Below are 20876 nucleotides of genomic sequence, written 5' to 3' on the forward strand. Positions count from 1 at the left end.
TGCTCTATTTTTCAAACACGGAAGAGTCTTTTCCCATCCACATATTCAGATCTCTTTTCTGCCTGTCAAACATGCCACCCACCACTGGACTACCACACACACACCATCACATGCCCACACAGCCATACCCTACCACACCCACCATTAATGCCAACACTCCCACCCATCTGACACCTACACATTCATCATATTATGCCCACAAACTCACCCTCCTGCTCCTATTGACCCCAAACTACAGGCCAACACATCTGCCAACCACCCACACTTTGACCATCAGAAACCTACCCACCCATCATCATAAGGCATCACAACAACTCTCATTAACAAGCCTTGGCATAGCCAATAGGTCTCGCCTTTGGGACCTTTTAAGTGTTTCGTTATCCAGCACAATATCCTTGGTGCAACAACATCAAGCGTTGCATGGCTAAACACTTCTAAGGTCCCAAAGGCGAGAACTATTGGCTATGCCAATGCTTGTTTTAGGACTTGAGCCCTTGGAACACCGCCATGATTTATGTTTGCAACCGTGAAAGCGTGCGCGTCCCCGACGGCTAGACGGCTACTTGCCCAAATTCCAACATCGACTAGTATTGCAGAGTTCCAATGACGTCACAGCTGCACGTTTGAATCATTTCCCGGGTCCCCTCAGCACAGGAGAGCCATGGGAGTCTAGGCAACGTGCACGTGCGCTGTCGCTGGGTCGCTTGACAGGGGCTGCGGCGAGTACGCGCACGAAGGCGTGGCATAGCAGGCTCGTGCTAGCCCTGGGTCTGACACCCACTGCCTCGTCTTCTCCTCCCCCCCAACTCGCGCCGCCCACCACCCTCCGCCTGTATGGAGGTAGCGCCGGTTCTCGAGCCCGCGTCGCCGGCGCCACTATTTGTAAACATGGCTGCGGGAGAACGATGGGTTTCTAGAGGCGGTCGGGTCTTCGTATTTGACCGTCGCCTGGGACAGACCGACAGCGCGGAGCGGGCTCTTGAGGTGGCGGGAGGTAGCGGTTACGGTTACCGGGACTTCAGAGCCGCTGTGTGTCAGGTAAGTGGGACTTACGTGGATGGGGACCTCATCTCTGTGTCACTGGGGTAGCTTTATGCGCGGCGCCCTCTGCAGGGTTGACTCCCGTCTTTCGGGGGTTTGACAGCTTCGGCCTTACGAAGGTGCACCTCATGAGCTGGTGGTGTGAGACCCCCTCCCTGAGCATCCAGTTCGTCTAGTGTTTCCATGTAGCCTAAATGCAAATTCAAAGTATTCATCTTGAGGTGTGGGTAGTTCATCCCCACCTAAGTACTGACATCCCAAGTTCCCGGAGTAACTTTCAGTACACCTTGGCCATTCCATTGTTGCATAAAGGGACCTTGCGGCAAAGTGATCTCTTACAGACACCTTGCACAAGTTTTTAAGGGCTGCCCGGACCTGTGTTAATTTCAATATGTGTATTGAAACCATCATTTGCAACTTTTGACTTTGTGAGCTCCCCCAACTCTAGTGCCACCAATACTTCCTCGAAGGTAATGAGCGCTATATAAATGTAATTGCAATCCAATCCATAGCAATGTATACTTTTCAGGAAGTGGTGTGGGTTTGTTATACCTCTTCGTCCGCTTCCTAATAACTGAGAAAGACTGTTATCAACTAAAACCTTAGAACTGCAACACCATGTAGAAGTGGCACATTTATGCTTTACATTACCAGAAAGAAGGTACGTGGGATCTCCCCTGCCTTGGCTCCATTAACTGCATTCCAAGCCAATAGGGTGTGCTTTTATCATTACGGTATGATATATACCATCCTGTCTGTCCAGTAACTTCGATCATGGCCTGTCTGTCCAGTAACTTCGACCATGGCCTAACACGGACAGTATTAATTGTCGCTCTAAAGTTGCCCAAGTCGTGAATCCCCACACTACTGCTCACCCTGAACTAATGCATACTCACACACTTTATCTAGACCGGCAGACTTGATGAGGTAAGTAATGCGATCCTGAGTGCAAGCATTCTTCCGTAGCCAACTCTTGACTTAGCGGCCAGGTCTGATTGCGAGGGAGTGGGGCATAACGCGCTGCCCAGTACAGGCACTGTTGTGCACTCTTTATGTGTACTTAATTTATGAACGCTTTGTTTACTGAAAATACTTAGGTGATCAACAAGCACACTATTCATAATGTGGTCTTTTCAGCCCGTCATCGATGCTTCTGTCTTTATTCTATGATTGTGCATTACCCATACAATGTTTTTAGTTGTTATTGTAGAGTTTTGAGCTGAATTAATTTCGAAAGGATATGTTCAACTCCTTGTTATGTTGTGCTGACAAAAGTACATTCATTATCTTTAATATCCTCTCTAAACTCCATATTTGCCGCTTTCCTATGTCAGGAACACCTTCTCAATGGTGAGTTTCGTTTTCATTTGGTGTCTGCTAGTTTCGTTTCTCCGATTTGCAGATTTGTGTTTTTTTGTTTCCGGTGAGTCATTTGACGTTTTACATGCAAGACGTGTTTTTTTTTTTTACGCCTCAAGTTCCATGTCTCATTTATTGCAGATAGGTAACTTCACTGTGACTGACAGTGGTGCATTTCCAGGATTCTTACATATAGTAATGTTACCTTTGCTGCGTTCAGGTGATGACATTCACATTAAATGTTATGCCTGGCTAATCACAGCATTGGCTTTTGGTAAACTCGTTCTCAATTCTTCCATAAAGTTTAAGTAGTACTGAAAGGGAGTAGGGGGTGCCGCAGGTGGGCAACTAGAGCCAAATTTCGGGGGGGGTGAAAAATATTTCACGGGGGGGGGGTAATTCTTCCAACCACAGACAGAGTGGCTGTAAGAATGGACGAACACACAATAAAAGCCTCATTTACAATTAATGGTCTTTTAAAGACCTGTTAAGTACTCGGGTGCGGCTGCAATTAGATGCTCGCCTGCCCGCGAAGACGTGTGGGGGGGGGGGGAAGCCCCATGAGCCCAATGGGTGTTGTGCCCCTGGGGTGCCGTTCGTATGATTTTCATGGGTTTCCATTGCCTGACTGGAATGTTTGTCAAGGCTGGGGCATCTCTGGAATGGTAACATTATCCTATGTGGGTTTCCATTAAGATTTGGTGATGGAACAATACCTAGTCCTTTTGTTAGACTACAAATGTGGTATTTGTTGCCTGTATGATAATACAATATTTTATTGTTTGATTTATTTCATTTTTGTTTAGAAAGCTTGTGCTCTTTGGAAGCATGAGCATGCCATAAAGACACATTCAGTTTACTAATTGACCTTGTTTTCATAACATGTTGGTTGTACAGTTTATTTGTTACCAAAAGTTGAATAGACAATTTGTTGTGTCCTATGTAGAAAGACACCAGGAGCCAGGATGTATATTTAGGTCTTCTTTATTAATCTTCAGTTCAGGATACATCTGTCTTGACTCCAGACAGCCTAGTGTGGCACCAGCCCCACCAGGAGCAGCCTGCCTAGCTGCTCAGCCCATCTCCAACTGCCACATTCATCCCACTCAGACACCCAGGCATTCCATGCATCACAGGCACACCAACATTCTAAGACCAAGTCACACTCTGGCTGAGCAGCTAGAGGCAGCAGGGCTAGAGTAAATGTTATACTAGTAAGTAAGATATAACATTATCCCTTTTTCTTTAAACAAAAGCAAAAAGGAAACCAGAGAACTAAGCCCAAGTAGAATAATATAACGAATCACAAAAATGCAGCAAATGGACAAAGCATCAAAGAAGATAGTCATAAAAACAAGAAAAATCAATAATAGTACAAATCTCTAGGATGCTGCAATGAAGACAAAACATCGCAAGAGAACCATTAGGTAAAGAAAGAATGGTTAGGATAAGTACAATTGAATAGCAATATCCCCCATCCCCCTTAAAAAGAGATTTAAACATTTTGAAATACAGTTCATATCATATTGAGTAACACAGTGACCTAAAGCACTATAGCGCAAAAAGGTAAGACCCCACAACACAAATGACCAAAAGCATAACATTGTATAGTGCTAAAGGTAGAATACCCTGCAACTTCAATCCTAAGTGTAAGGGAAACACATGAAAAATGGGTTGTCACCCATATAACACCCGTGAAGGGCTGCACCATTGTACTGCGCGCAACTGTAACAGGGATAATAACCCACAACCAACCCCGCGTAGGAGTTTACCTTGGTATATAGTATGGGAACTGTCCCATGTCCCAAACCCCTTGTAGAGGTTACATACCCCCAAAAAGGAGTAACTAACAGTCTAAATAAATAGGAAAATTAGACCCACAACCATCCCTCATGTAAGGAACTGTGAAAACCACCCACAAGGAATGAAAGAAAACTCATCCTCAATAAATCATAAACATGTGGTATCACAACACACGACTGTTAAGTAGCTAAAGAGTAAAACAATTCCATTAACCGTAGACCTATGTGCCCCACCCCAGAAAGGAATGAGTCACTAAAATAATGCATACATAAACATGCAATAATGCTGTGCACACCATTAGAGGCATAAATAATTAATCATAAACCTCGTAAACTACACACCACCCAGTATAGATCAAACATCCTTGAAATATACACCTAAACATTGTGTAAAAATACATGAAAACGGGGGAGGAGCTACGCCGGCGACCAAGATGGCCGCATAAGCTCTCGGCTCTGCCGACCTCCGCCAGCAGCTCGTATATCCTGTTCTCAATCCTGAATTTACACCAGTCTCCCGGGTTCGTGAAGTGTTCCTGCTTCTAGAGGTGTGATCCCGAGCTTTTTATCTAGTCGGATGCCAAAGATACGCCGTGTTCCTATTCTTGGCCTACCATCGTGTGGAAGCCGGGGCCTCGATTTCTGGCCTATCCGGGTTGGAGTTGATCAACGACGGCCACTGGACCTGGACTGGGCCCGGTCTCCCGGAGTGCATCGTTAACTGCTTGTCTGATGCTGACATTGTGAGCGGTATACACCGTGGAGACAACAGCGTACCGCGCCTGTTGCCGTGTTCGGGGGTCCGGCGCCCGGAGACCCTGCCCTTCCCGGGGTTGACGGGCTGGGGCCCTCGCTGCCGGCGACGGTGTCGACCTGGCACGACGGGGAGCGCCCGTTATTGTCATCGATTTGCGTGGCCTGTTACCCCGGAGAAGCCGGCCTCCGGGGTTCGAATCCAGCTCTGCCTCTTCGTGAAAGGAGATGGGGCGGACGGAAAGTACGCCATCGCTATGGGCCGTCATGGCCGCCATTGAGGCGCTCCATTCGCAATCCACCGCTGTATTCCGGACACTGATCGTGCAAGTGGACGGTATCTTGGGGCCGGTACACGGCTCTCCGACTAGTCCTGATACATCTGTGGTACCAGCGGTGCAATGTACGCCTGAGATCGAGGTCCCCGGGCAGAACCTGGATTCACTGTGCTTTGCCGGCCCCCACTGTACACTCAGCGAGCCCGCGATCGTCGCTCTCGTTCCCTGCTTGATCCTGCTGCCGCCCCGTATAGATATGGACAGTCTTCTGTGCGGTAACAAGTTCCACCGTGACTGTTGGGGAGAGTTGCTATTTCTGGACACATTCCCTCATTCGTTATGTGGTTATCGTGACCTTCTCTCCTTTTGTCGCTCCTGCAACACTGATGTGGACTTTAATGAATGTTCTGCCTTTTCCTTTGTGAAGGTGGTTCGAGTGCAAGAGACTCTCCTGCACTGCCGTACTGGCCAGGGTTGAACTTGAGGGCTTGGACTTGATTGTGTGGCTTGACTCATTGCCGGGATTGTCCCATGTAATGTGCTGGGTGGTGCTTTGTTATACTCCCCCCGATTGGTTTGTATATTTTGCCAAATGTTGGTTCAATTATATCTCGGGGAGGTCACTGCTGGCGGGGGGTATGTGAGACCGGGGGTGTGTTTGCTTTTACGATATTTCCTCCTCCATCTTTTCCCTTCCCTGGGGTTAGTTTAGTGGGCGACAGGCACGCTGCTAGTGGGTTAGGTCGTAGCCATCCGCAGGGGTGCTGGGTGGGGGTTTGAGGGGGGGTTTGTTATTTTTCCCTTCTTTTGTTCTATGACCTTCCTTTTCCCTTCCTCACAAGAAATGTGGCGTATTCTCCTGATTTTTATTCCTCATATTCGGGCATCGAGTGTCTGGTCTTCATATCCTGTATTCCGGGTGGGCGGGATTTGGCGATGTTTGCTTAGGTTACCAGTAACGTACTGTTCTACCTCTGCCCTACACTGCTATTGCTATCTTTCAGATGCTTGTACTTGTTGTATATTTTCCTAATTGATTTGCCCGTCCGCTATTACGATGTGTTCCTCCGAATGATGCCCGATGTGTATATTTCCATTCTTGTGTTATAATTAATAAAAATATATATAAAAAAAAATAAATGAAAACATTACAGAGAGAGATAAGCAAAGACCAAGATCACATTCAACATGTTACTTCCAGCGTGTCCTTGAGTTAAATAGAAAGACTACCTCAGTTCTACGTAGGGTGCAGCAAATGTGGTACAAAATCAAAATGAACCAAGAATAATGTAATAAAACGTTACCCATAACCCTAGTGAGAAGAATCCAGTTAATTGTGCACAATAACAGACGATCTGGTCCAGTGAAAAAAAAAATGAGTAGAATTATAGCGGAAAAATCCCAAATAACAGAAAAGGTGTATTCTTCAATTTGTTCTTCCAAATTCCACATAGCCAGAAGATCCGTCAACATGTTTTCCCACAATGAAATCCGCATTGTCCCAGACACACATTTGTTGTTGGAAAACTTTATTTAAGGGTCCGGAAACACAGTGGTTGGCAATACCGTTGCCGCGTGGTTGGCAACGATGCCGCAAACAGGAACCAGAAAGACAAAAACGGCCGCCAACCACAAGATGGTCGCACGTTTTCTGACGCACAGCCGGATGGCTAACAAGACGTCAGCACATACGCGGCATAAGAGGAAACAGCAGAACACGGGTAACTAATCCCAACGTCCTAAAGATCCATGGTGGCATTATGGGTGCAGGTAAGATTGAGCGCGGGCAGGGCATAGCGCGCGCCTTCATTTTTAAACCACTTCAAGGCAGTTGCATAACGTTCACTCAAACCAAGTCTCGGCTGGGCCATAAACAAAAGATAAAATTTGACTCGCCACACCATGGCCAGGCAGTGATTTCTTTGTCCAAATTGAGTTCCAGGAAAAATGCATACCATGTATTTAAGATAATACTAGTGACGAAATGACACAATATCTCCAGCACAGCGAAAATGAGAGACCACTCCCTAGTACTGTTCCTTGTGGCCTCTTTTTTTATTTATTTAAGGTCTCGTGGCGGGTCTCGCCAGAGACCTATAGTCACAGGCTCAGCTTCCCAGGAGACAAGAGATGGCCACGCGCATCTTCAAAAATGGGATCGGAGCGGGCCGCGCGTGCGCACATCTCCTGTCTCCTGGGAAGCTCCAACACACACAGCCACACCTCCCCCTGCTTTCGCACATGCATGCGCACACACACACACACACACACACACACACACGCGCACACAGAGATACACGCATGCGCACATACAGAGACGCACACTACAGAGACACCCCCCCCCGCCGCCGCACACTGAATGCCCCTGGTTCTGCATAAAGCGTATAAAGGACTCACAGTGCGGTGCCTGCTGCAGCGCCAGGCTCTGTGTAGCTCCCCCCTTCCCCACTGATCTGCTGTTGCCGGCACGAGCTGTCGCTGCCCGCACGCCGCTCTCTGGCTCCTGCCCACGCGCTGCTTTCTCTCTCACACACTCTCTGCGCGCCCTCTCTTCCCACTGACCGTGCCTCGCTCCGCCCCCGTGCTGCTGCACACCCGCAAGCTGATTTGCCCGTTCATGCTCAAAGCCAAGCCCCACTCTTCCTGCCACTCCCAGCTCCACGAACAGCCTGCTCGTGCCGCGCACTCTTCCTCTCCGCTGGAGGTAAACAGGCGCCGCCATTGACTGGCGGTGGAGCCCAATGGAACTGTTGATCTCCGCGGGGCAGAATCACAGACCCCCGACACCGTGCCAGCCCAGTGCCGAGTAACGCCACTCTCACTGAGGGCAGAGGGTTCTGTCAGACACCCTCGCCGCACACAGGGAGGCTGCAAGGACCGTCCGACAGCTAAAGCGATGCTTTTTTTTGTTTTTGTTGCGAAATTAAGGTGGGCAGAACTTTCCCGGCAGTGGGAGGGGAGGGGTGGATCTGGTTGTAGGGCAGTCTGTCTGTGAAAAGCAGGTACATACTGTACCTCTTTAAGGAGGGAATGGTGAACTCCCAGCATATGCCCTTCTCGTTTCGCGCTGGGCGTCACACGTTGTGTTTTTTTGTATTTGTTCAAAAAAATGAAGAGGGGCGTACGTGTTAATTAAGGTTGTTAGTGACTTTTTGTAAGCAGTGGTGGTGTCGGAAGCGTTCACACATCTACTAAGGAACCCGGTACCTACCTCAAATAAAGGAGAGACCCACCTTATCCAGCTCAATGTAAAATTTTGACCAATCGAGTTGGTTCTTAGAGAATATCACTGTTTAATGTTGGGGGTTTATCATAACAACTCCATAGCTACCGAGTAGCGCAACAGCACTTTACGGGCCGTGGATTTTAAGTACTTTCTTGCCAGGTTAAACAAGAAACTACAGGTCCCAGAATGAAATGAGTAGCTATTTGCTAAAAACCATCCACGTCCAGCATCTCACGTGGTACGTGGTATGTAGAGCCCTATATAACCCAGTCCGACTGGGCTGAGAAACACGGGTAAAACTGGAGAGCAAACAAAGGGGAATAATGTCCGAAGGAGTCAGGAAATGCACTGTCTGTCTGCGTGGTCTTTAAATAACGTTTGTGTGTGTAATAAAGTCCCATTGATTGTTGATTTGGGGGAGGAAAGAACCCTGACTTATTTTGGAGTTGCAGTGTACACAGTCTTTTTGAGAGACTCAATGCTTAATATAATGTAACGAGGACAGAAGTTGTCTTTAATTTGAGCACTGGAACATGCAAAATATGGGACCCAAAATAACTGAAAGAAATGAGCCATTGCATATTAATTCCCCGCTCTGGCTCATTTAAATATGCTTTGGTTCAGGTCTACTTTTTAGGTTGAGCCTGGGCAGCTTATGCGCTGCTCTGCGAGGCATGCTGTGTTCAGGTAGGGACTTGAAACCCCACCCAAGCCGCCCCCTACTGTCCCCACCATCAGCTGGACTCGTGTCTCTATTTCAGGCATGCTGCCCTTCGTGTTATTGACTCGGGTGCGTGCATTTTTAGAAGCTGTTTTCTGTAATTTCCGCCCGTTCACGCTGTTTTGTAGCGCTATGCAGTGGAGCCAGCGCCAGCCAACGCACACACGGGCACTGCCGGGCGTGCACGGCTCTCGGGTCCTGATTCACTTGCACACATGTGTGTCTGTGTGCTGTATGTCTCTGTGTGTCTGACTGTGTACTGTGTCTGTTTTTGTGCGTTGTGTATCTGTATGTGTGTGTTGTGTGTCTGTATGTGTGCGTGTGTTGTGTGTCTGTATGTGTCTCTGTACGTGTGTGTGTTTGAAAATGCGTGCAAGTGTGTCTGTGTAAACACATTGCTAGGCTGCACCAGCGCGTTTTAATCGATTCAGCTGTACAATGTCTTTGAGGCATGAACAACGGCTTGTAGGCACACATGGCCATGCCGTGTTGTTGAATGGCTAGGACGGTCTATCCTAGGGATACTAATATGCCACACAACACTGCACCGAGGAAAAAGAACAAGCAGGAAATGTGGCCAGCCCGGCTCCCAGTAATAAAATTGCCCACCCCCCACTAACTTCATAGACAGCCAACACCATGCCAACCTCCGGTAAAACAGCCTGGCCTTGCTGGAAACTCGTCCTCCTTGATACCCTCCCTAAACAATGTACTCCTAGTACAAAGTCCTGTTCTCCTCTTCCTCTGTACTATCTTCACTAGAAACACCTACTATTGCTCTTCCTCCCCAGTGCCCTCACTACAGCTCCTACTGCTTCTCTTCCTCTCCAGTGCCCTCACTACAGCTCCTACTGCTTCTCTTCCTCTCCAGTGCCCTCACTACAGCTGCTCTTCCTCTCCAGTGCCCTCACTACAGCTCCTACTGCTGCTCTTCCTCTCCAGTGCCCTCAAAACCGGTCCCTCTTCACACACTCCGTATCCTCACACACTCCATATCCTCACACACTCCGCACCCTCCCACTCTCCGCACCCTCCCACTCTCCGCACCCTCCCACTCTCCGCACCCTCCCACTCTCCGCACCCTCCCACTCTCCGCACCCTCCCACTCTCCGCACCCTCCCACTCTCCGCACCCTCCCACTCTCCGCACCCTCCCACTCTCCGCACCCTCCCACTCTCCGCACCCTCACACTCTCCGCACCCTCACACTCTCCGCACCCTCACACTCTCCGCACCCTCACACACTCTGCACTCTCACACACTCTGCACCCTCACACACAATTATATGCTACATAATTACGCTGCACTCAATGCAACACACACTCCAAACAATACCACTCAGTGCCACATAATTACACACCACATATTTACACTCTACTGAATACAACATACACTCCAAATACCACTCAGTGCCACATAATTACCTGCCACATAATTACCTGCCATATAATTACACTGCAATCAATGCAACATATACTCCAGACAATACCACTCAGTTCCACATAATTATAAGCTACATATTTACACTGCGCTCAACGCAACATATACTCCAAATACCACTCAGTGCCACATAATTACACGCCACATAATTACACTGCACTCAATGCAACATACACTCCAAATACCACTCAGTGCCACATAATTACTCGCCACATAATTACACTGCACTCAATGCAACATACACTCCAAATACCACTCAGTGCCACATAGTTACACACCACACAATTACACTCTATCTATCGCACCACCACTGCATCACTCAGCACCACCACAGCATCACTCAGGGCACCACAACATCACTATGCGCTACCACAGCATCACTCGTCGCAACCATTCAACAACAACTGGTTCAAATATGTTCTCTCAATGTTTCAAGCTTTATTACAAATGTCACAAAAAGAGGTTAATATTTCACTTCTGTTGGATTTTTGTCACAATAAAATACACTGAACATAATCTTCACAAAAGTTATTTACAAAAGTTTAACATATTGCCATTATAAATTACAATAACTTTTATTTATGTATTAATTATTAAAAAAATTCAAAGCAATTGTTATTTGTAATATCAATACATCTAAGTCACGTAAATACAACACATATTGCATTACAAATGCTATAGGTGTCACATTTGTGAAAGTTAAAAGTATTGGCATTGTAAATGACAAAGCTATTAATGTAGCTATTTTCAAAACCAAACACATAAATAAAAAATGTGTCATTTACAATACCAATAGCTCAAACTTTCCTAATGCGAGACCTATTGCATTGCAAATGCTTGATGGTAGACTGATGTTGCGAATGTGAAGTACATTCACATGCCCAGGATGACTCCGTAGAGGTCCCCACTCTGAACCGAGTTTAGAGTGTCAAACAAAGTGGGATGATGAGCAACTACTGTACTTCTGTAGAATCACACTGGGTTTATAGTCCTTCAAAGTGTCATCAAAGCACATACCTTGATGATGAAACACCACAGAACTGAAGGTGGATCAAGTATCAATATGCAACAAATTTCATGTAAAAGTCAGAAATTTTCCATCTGTGCAGAAACTGCACGCTATTAGTTCTGATCGCTTCTTAACACACAGCAAATGTCAGTTAATTACCAGAAACTATCCATCTGTGTAGTCCCTGCACGCTGTTAGGTAATAACTCCTTTATGACTACACATCCCAAATTGTGCCTTTATTTTTTATTTTGTCACTTTATTTTTAAAGACACTCTCACACATTTGCGCGATGTGGCTGGAACACCAACACCTGGTTGTAGAGAGGATACCCATCCAACTCACAAACATTTTTGTACGTTACCATGTGGCTGGAACACCAGATGAGGCTGTAGTTGAACTACTCCTCCAACTCACTGTTGTCCTCTGTTGCTGTAACACCAAATTCGGTTTTAGTTGTACTACTCCTCCAACTCACTGTAGCTGTAGTATTCCCAGGGTGTAGTGTCATTTGAAGGTGACACTGCTCACTAGGGCTGTCCGTTGGAAGGACACTGGTGGGGCTGGCTCTGGCTTGCCTGGAAATACCTTCTTTGTAGTAGTAGTTGCTTGTAGGATCTCTTGGTTACTCTTGTAGTTCCTTAGTTTCTTTGATGTACCAAGAGTCTCCAGGGTTCAAGTCCAGTCGTCGTCAAAAATATGTTGTGTCCTATGTAGAAAGACACCAGGAGCCAGGATGTATATTTAGGTCTTCTTTATTAATCTTCAGTTCAGGATACATCTGTCTTGACTCCAGCCAGCCTAGTGTGGTACCAGCCCCACCAGGAGCAGCCTGCCTAGCTGCTCAGCCCATCTCCAACTGCCACATTCATCCCACTCGGACACCCAGGCGTTCCACGCATCCAAGGCACACCAACATTCTAAGACCAAGTCACACTCTGGCTGAGCAGCTAGAGGCAGCAGGGCTAGTGTACATGTTATACTAGTAAGTAAGATATAACACAATTGCATAGACTTTCTTACAGATGCAGCAAAAATACTGTCCCTTTGTCAAAAGAATGTCTTATGCAGTATTTCACTGTGTGTCGCTACTTCTTGCACAGACCTAGCTAAGCCACCTCAAGATCTTTTATGCCCCCCCAATGTTACTCATTATTAGTGATTAAGCATACATCTTGGGCTGATGGAACAGTCATTACAAAAGCAATATAATGTTTATGCTGTAAATACAAACATTCACAACTAAGGACAGGGGAACCCTACTCACCAGGGTATTGGGTTTATACAAAGAAAGAGTGGTTCTGGTGGCTAGTAGATATACAGTTATGATAATAGGTAAGCACAATGGCAATAGGTTTTGTAAAGACCCTGTTAACGTCAGACCATTCAATTTATTCTTTTATCAACAGCCTAAGTGTGTGGTTACACTGGCTGTAGGTTGGTCTGATCTGTAAGGTTACCGACGACGTTAAGACCCTCTATGTATGGGGGGGATCTCTTCAGGACTGTAAGTATGGGGACATCTGATGTATTATGGTGCAGCTTTAAGTGTGCGTGGCGTGTCTGTTTTCATGAAAACTAAAGTAAAGATCAAGTGTTCCCACCTGGCCTTAGCGCACTTTTGCCTGTCCACCCTCGGGTGGTAAATATAACACAAGTTTATCGTAACTTTAAACAATCAACATTTCGATTAAATCACAATTCAAACTCGTATGTAGTAAACCCTACATAAAGTCTTTACTTTTTTTCTCATTCACTTCAAAAACATAACCGTAGATATAAATCCATCAATAACATGTATCATCCAAAACATTTTTGCAGAACTGCCCAAAACATTTTTGTGGAACTGCCCAATGCATTTCGGGCCATCGGCCCTTCGTCCGGGGCTCAATCTGTAAACGAAAGTAAAGGAGATTTATCTAAGGATTACATAGACCCCTTATTGTTCAAGAAGCAGACATCTGATTAATCATGTGACTTCAAAGTACCAATACAGAATCCAAATGATATAACATGCAAGTATCAATACATTCCAATGTGGTAAAGGTGGACTTGTGGTGACTTACTCAACCGTAAGAGTAGAGAAGAAAAAAAGAAAAAAACGAAGAGAAAATAATAATAATACGAAAAACAATACTGAATCTAATGCTACTCCCCATCAAATACCTCTGAATCTCCCAAATGTGAACCACCATGCTGTGTGTCCCGTACACCCAATGACTGAATAAAAAAAATGGGAGGAATACTGTGAGAAGTTGTCCTGATATATAGTGCTCACTATTCTAGTGATCACTTTGTATCACAACCAATCATCAATAAGGGTTGTTTGGTATAAGTCAACCTTATTAGACCAGCTATCCTAGTAGCGTGGACAAGAGCAGTCTTTAGGCTAAACTCTAGAGGGCGTGTTAAGCCAGCTGTTTCACCATCACATATACCCCTTGAACACCAAGTGAAAGGACACCACACAAGTTGTTATAAAAATATAGGATATTTATTAATAACAGTTCTAGCCTGAACTCTTTATGAGTCAGGGAGCTAAGCACAATACAAAACTCTTATGAAAATACTACAAGTTGCACAATTTACACAAATGCCCGAGGGGCACGAATAACCATATACACAAAAAGTGGAATGCGAAATACTAGCAGGTAAGTAACAAGATCCAGAGGCTTCAGGATCGCTAGGACTACACTACTGAACCCTAAGGTTAGGAGCAGGAGGCCTAGGGAGATCGGGTGCAGAGTGTGCACTGTCACGCGGGATGCGGGAAGAAGTCTATGGATGCTAGCGTTTCTAAAGTTACTGTTTCCGGACGAATCCGACTAGGTACACTAAAAACTAAAAAGGATCTGGACACTAGGAGAGTGAACCTGTGCTGGAGCACCGAAATGCTCGAGTTACCTAGCCCAGGGGCTGCGGCTGCATAGGGTTCAAATGACGTCGGGAATCCTCGTTGAAGTCTATGGAGCCTGAAAGAAGAAGTTGCTGGCAGGCGACCAGTGAAGATGTTCGGTGTGATCCAAGGCTCGATCAGTGAAGGACACGACCTGAAAGCAGAGGGGACTTAGTTCTTAATCACTAGCCAGTGATTATGTGGGCACCAGGATGGCACCGGACGAAGTCACCTCGACCAGGTGAGTGGGCGACGCTGGACTCTGCAGTCACACGGGCCAGGAGGCGTTGTCGGCGTCCAGGCTGGAGGTGCGAGCTGTCCCACGAGGCTGTCGGCTGTCGGCGATGCCGGACTCAGGATTTGGCAACAAACCTTGGCAAAGGCAAGCCCACGCGGTGGAGTCAAGATGGCGTCTGGAGTGGACCAGGAGGGTCCAGGGCACTTCTTGTTGGACAAGAAGCAAGGGCCAGTCTAGGGGACCTAGACCAGCGGTGAAAACGTCGTGGTACGTCGTCAAGAGGGTCACTAGCCAACGGGCAAGTGACCGGACAACGTGGCAAGCAGCAAAGGAGCAGAAGGGCCCCACGCAGATCTCGTGGATGCTGGGGGGCTGGACTTCGGTGCTGGAGCTGCTTAGGGTTAGGGCTTCTCAAACCCCAGTGCACTTACTCGAGGGTCCCTCGGGGGTCGTGCTGGTGAAGCGTCGTGCAGGTCTTGAAGATGGCCGGTCCCACGGGTCTCGTCACACCCACGAATCTCAGCTGGGCTGGATAATGTAGGTAGAGGTCAGAGATGGCAGGGAATCCGGGTCTCGTCGAGCTGGGTAGTCTTGATCCGGAGGATGGACGTGCAGCAAACCGCAAGAGCTTCGATGGTGCCTGCTGGTGCAGGGTGGCTACTCCTTAGCCACAAGGGAGAGTCTTCAGAGAAAGTCAAGAGTTCCTTTCGTGGAAAGTAGTTCAAGATTCAAGATTATCTAATTTGGGAAGGGGGCCTGCTCCTACCTTTATCCTAAGAAAAGGGGCTGGCACGCGACTAGGTCCTGCCCTATGGGTGGGACCAGGAGGGGGGTGGTTACACCCCTCTCCTTTGTCCGGTCTCTCCCCAGCTCAGGGGCTGGGGTGCCCCAGGAACTGGTTTGAGCCGGCATATGCACAGTGAGCACCGGGGTGCCACTTGCAGTCACCTTCCTTTCAGCCCTGCCTACCTGGGATACACAAAATCCTGTCTGGGATGGTGCTAGCACCGCCCCTGACAGGAAACCCTTTGTCCAGGCCTCCGTTGCTGGAAGGACTCCCAGCAGCAGGAGGGCAGACTTGTGCCTCGGTGGCAGCATCCATTTTGTGGAGCTGAGGCTGTGTCTGACTTTAACCGGGGTTCACAGTTACATACATGTCGTGTCCCTCTAGAAGGGTGGAATGCTAACCCCGTCGCCAGAATTGGCGAGGGGTTAGTATTCCAATTCGTATGACACCTTACTCTACATGTTTTGATAATGCTATACCAAAGGTAGCATTTAACCGCGAGGATTATAATGCACTTAAGAGTATATGGTATAGCGTTATCGTGGAACAGCTATTTGGACTTGGTTCCGCAAGCTGCAAACGGGCTCAGCTCGTGCCAGAGAACGATCTCACATAATTCCAAGCACTCTGCCTTCAGGATTGTTAAGGCCTGCCATAGGAGTGACTGACAGGAATATATGTGTCCATTTTAGGTTTAGATATAGGTATACTATATCTAAAGCAAAGGGTGATTACACCACCTTGCCCCAGCTGTCGTGCAGTCAGTTGTGTCTGTTTGGGTGGCCAGCCAGGGGTGGCATAATACATGCTTCAGCCCCTGGTAGGCCCTGGGTACACCTATGCCCTGGATACCTAAGGTATGCTGTACAGGGACTGATAAGGTGGCCCAGTACCAATTGGTAAAATGCACCTAAGGTACATGGTTGTAATTTAGAGAGAGAACAGCTAGGCTGTGGGTCTGATTAGCAGGCCCACAGCCAGGGAAAGTCGTAAACCAGTGAAGCAAAAAGCAAAAATCTGGGGTGGCCATGGGATTGCAGACCCCACTCTCCTACAAATACCCACTCGCAATTCAAAACTCCGTTACTCTCCCATTCTGGCATCAATCTAAAAAAATATCACCAACCGGCTCTGTGGAAACATACAAACATTTGCTTAGTGCATGCATGGTGACCGTATCAAACAAAAACTAATGTGTAGGCAAACTTACTGACCTTCGGGGTCGTACAAAACGTTTTAATTGAGGAGTAGTTCCTTTGAATACATCAATCCTTGTATTGTTCCAAACCGCTGTAACAACAATAAAACAAAGACACCTCTTGTAAAACCACAAACTCGAACTAACAAAAACTACAATAATGCTCATAAAAACAGTACCCAACGTACCTATCAGAGAGAAGTTCTCGCCGGTAATATTTGCATTGCTTAATTCTGCCTTAAAGTGATAAACACAAAGTAAATGCGAAGCATGCGCATTATAACCGGAAAGTTAAAAATAGAAGTAATCAACGATGGACTGAATACGTGAGATATAATAAACCGGAAACACCCGAAAGCTGCGTATCCCGCCATCTTTAACAAAACCCAATCTCTTGTACATGAAGCCCAACTTCTATAATGACAACAAAATACATCGAATCGCCTCACTTCCCATACGAAACGCGCAAGATTATCAGAGGGGTGCTCACAAATAACAATAGCGAGATTCAAAAAATAATAAACGATGCTCATAGCGCGACAGCAAGTCTCCCCATTCAGACCTACACCTAAAAAAAATCTGTGAATAAAAATAAATACAAAAACAAAATAAACCGAAATAAACAGAAAGCAGAATAGTATTATACATTATGTATATAAATTTCATGTCAACCACGTGTCCCTTTGTATGCAGTATACTGTAAAAATCAATGTCATAAACATACGAATCCATAAAAATACTCATCATAAAGAATACATATTGTCTACAACCATTGGCCTGGCAAGCCTATATACAAAAGTGTGGATTATAGAAAACATCCTAAATCTACTCTATCGTTGATCCCTTTAGGATCTTGGGTTTCTAGGCGTCTAATCCAATAAACTTCTCTTTGAAGAAGAGTTTTAGTCAGATCCCTTCCAGGAGCGGACTTCACTACCTCGCGCACCTGAAATTTTAATTGTGCTATGGTGTGTCTGTTAGTGGTTCGTTGAACTGCTAAGCTACTATTGATATTTTGTTTCTAATAGTGCTTTTATGTTCAGATGTACCAATCTTTATCTTTCGGTCTGTCTTGCCTATATATAATAGGCCACAAGGACATTTAATGGCATAGATTAAATTGCTTGAATTACAATCGGCGTTATGTTTAGTTGTGATGGTCTCTCAGGTATGTGGATGTTGAATAACACTGCTGACTATTACGTTGTTACAATGAACACAGTTTTGGCACTTCCTTGTGCCTCTGTAACTTTCCACGGTTTCACTAACGCTGAATTTAAAAATTTCTTTGATGTTACGTGACCTCTTGTAAGCAAAAATTGGTTTATTGACAAATAAATCATGAAAATCACTTTCATTGGCTAAGATCTCCCAATGTGCATTGATACATTTCTTTATTTGGCTTGAACTTGTAGAAAACCTTGAAACAAACACTCGTCTGTTTGTTTTTGTCTTCACTTTTGTTTCCAACAAAGTACTTCGGGTCTGCTTTTCTACCTTTTTTATGGTCTCATCTAAGAGTGTATTCGGATAACCCTTAATGCAATATCTTTGCTTAATGGTGTCCAAATTAGTTTGGAGGGCAGTTTCTTCGGAACAAATTCTTTTAGCCCGCAACATCTGTGAATAAGGGAGATTGTTAATCAAATTTCTTGAATGAAAACTCGTGTACAATAAAGCTGTGTTCTTGTCTGTCAACTTGTGGTACACTTCTGTTTGGATCTCACCATTTTCAATCTTTACCAACACATCTAAGAAAGGTATCATCTTATGATCAATGGTCTTGGTAAACTGAATATTATCATCATAAGTGTTCAATTTTAGACTCCAAAAGTTCCAAACTGTTGGCCACATCAAAAAAAATATTGACAATAAAGCAGAATGTTGTCAGACCACTCCTTGTCATTAAAAAGAAATAACTTCTTAAATCTTGCCATATACGTATTGGCATACGGCGGCGCCCCGGCGAAGCCCATTGAAGTGCCTTTTAATTGCAAATAGAACTTACTATCTCACTCAAAATAACTATGATGGAGACAGAAGTGTAGCATTTCCAAAATGAAAACTTCAGCCCTCATGGCATCTTGTTTAAGTAAAGACCATTCAACTGCCTCCATACCTCCTTGGTGGGGAATGGAGGTGTAAAGAGCTTTGCCATCCAAAGTGCACAGGATAGTGTTTTCCTTCAATGATGTGGTAGCCAATTTTTGCAAAAAATGAGTGGTATCTTTGATATAAGATGTCCAGGCCTGGACAAATGGTTGTAAGAAAAAATCAATATAATGTCCAATGGGCTCGAAGATGGTGCCACGCCCGGTTACAATGAGTCGAAATGGTGGATTGGTAAGGTTTTTATGGATTTTGGGTAGCATGTACAACCCTGGTCTTTTTGGGTTATGCACTGTAAGGTAGCGTCTGGTGTTTGTGCGCTGGAACTGGAATGGATTTCATCAATCTAGAATCTGGTTAAGAGTAGATAACTCTCTCGTGGGATCTTGATCCAACTTCAGGTAGGTCTCAGTGTCAGAAATGTGTTCAACGACCTTCGAATTATAAAATTGTCGGTCCATAATGACAATGGCTCCACCCTTGTCAGCTTTTTGTATGAAAATCCTCGTATCCGATACTAAAGATTTCAATGTTTGTTTTTCCTGTCTGGTTAGATTCGATGAAGTAAATTTTCGAGTTTTCATTTTCATTAGATCCTTATGAACCAAATTCTCAAAGGCATCTAAAATTTTGTGCGATGTGGGAGCTTGCAATGTAGATTTCTGTTTAAATTCTATAAACTCTGGTTCCACACGTTCAGTACTGTCTGTAGACCTAGTCGAGAAAAAATACCTAAGTCGTAACACTCTCATGAATTTAAACAAATCAATCTCAATTTCCAGAGGGTTAGTGTGATAGGTAGGCACAAATCCTAAGCCTTTATTCAGTACATGCGCTTGTTGTGTCGTTATTTCCACTGATGAAATGTTTATGACTGCGTCTGTTTTTGACTTCTCAAGTTTTCCTTGTTTTTTCTTTGGCTTCTCCTTGTTTTCCTACACTTTTTCCTGGTGGTTGACTGATATTGATGTCCTGGGGTAAAAAAGACTTAGTTGTGGAGGCTGCCTCTGTTCTTGTCTCACTACTAGCTTCCCCTATTTTATCTGTAGTTTTATCCACCCTAGGCGGAGCTCTATTGATGTTAGTGTCTCCTTCCGTAGCCACACTTTCTTCTGAAGAAGCATTTGAACTTTTCTTGAAATATGCTCTCCTTTGGGCGTAAACGTCTGCCCAGGTGTAAATCTCATTCAACTTATAATCCAAGGTGTCCCTCTTGTACTTCCTCAACCTTCCCTCTTGCAACTCTTTTGAATATACATCCAGTCTTAAGTTCATTTCTTCCAACACTTTTGTTCATTCATCAGTGTCCATACGAGTTTCAAGGTCTGTTTGAATAAGACAGATTTAATCCGCCGCAGGGTCCCTCCTCCCGGTCTCTCGGGGCTTTGCTTGTTGTCCGGCCGCTCGCTCCGGGGCCTCCTCTGCTCTTCCGCGGCGCACTCAGAAGCCCGCAGCTCCAATCGGGCTTCCTCCGCGACCTTCACGGGAGCAGAGCCGGAGGCCCTCCTTCGCGCCGAGACCCGGCCAGGCTTCGCGCCTTCTCTGCTCCTGTCGGCTCCTCCTGCTCGGCGGCTTGTTCCCCTTCACTCCGGCCTCGCTTCTCGGCTCTGGACACACCAGTAAGCTCCTCGGGTGGCCCCGCAGCTGCTCCGCCCGGCATGGGGAAGCTTAGTTCACACTGTCTGGAGAATTGCAGGATAAATTAGGGCCTCGCAGATGGAGCTCTAGGGAATTGCGCCCGCCATGTTGCTCGGCCGGCCACGCCCCCTGTGAGCACCCCTCTGATAATCTTGCGCGTTTCGTATGGGAAGTGAGGCGATTCGATGTATGTCGTTGTCATTATAGAAGTTGGGCTTCATGTACAACTGATTGGGTTTGGTTAAAGATGGCGGGATCCGCAGCTTTCGGGTGTTTCCGGTTTATTATATCTCACGTATTCAGTCCGTTGTTGATTACTTCTATTTTGAACTTTCCAGTTATAATGCGCATGCGTCGCGTTTACTTTGTGTGTATCACTTTGA

At 45.9% G+C, this 20876-nt stretch overlaps 1 protein-coding gene across 1 annotated transcript in view; it reads left to right on the plus strand.

Annotated features, from left to right (window-relative positions):
• The first annotated feature begins 504 nt into the window (after positions 1-504).
• Positions 505-20876, plus strand: part of SMCHD1 (structural maintenance of chromosomes flexible hinge domain containing 1) — a 2317253-nt gene continuing 2296881 nt past the window's right edge. The window contains exon 1 of the mRNA XM_078687460.1: positions 505-1038. Coding sequence (XP_078543586.1) covers positions 835-1038 — 204 coding nt within the window. The 5' untranslated portion in view covers positions 505-834. The remainder of the gene's footprint in view (positions 1039-20876) is intronic.

The sequence above is a fragment of the Lissotriton helveticus genome, chromosome 4_1, assembly GCF_964261635.1.
Source record: "Lissotriton helveticus chromosome 4_1, aLisHel1.1, whole genome shotgun sequence".
NCBI classification, from domain to species: domain Eukaryota; kingdom Metazoa; phylum Chordata; class Amphibia; order Caudata; family Salamandridae; genus Lissotriton; species Lissotriton helveticus.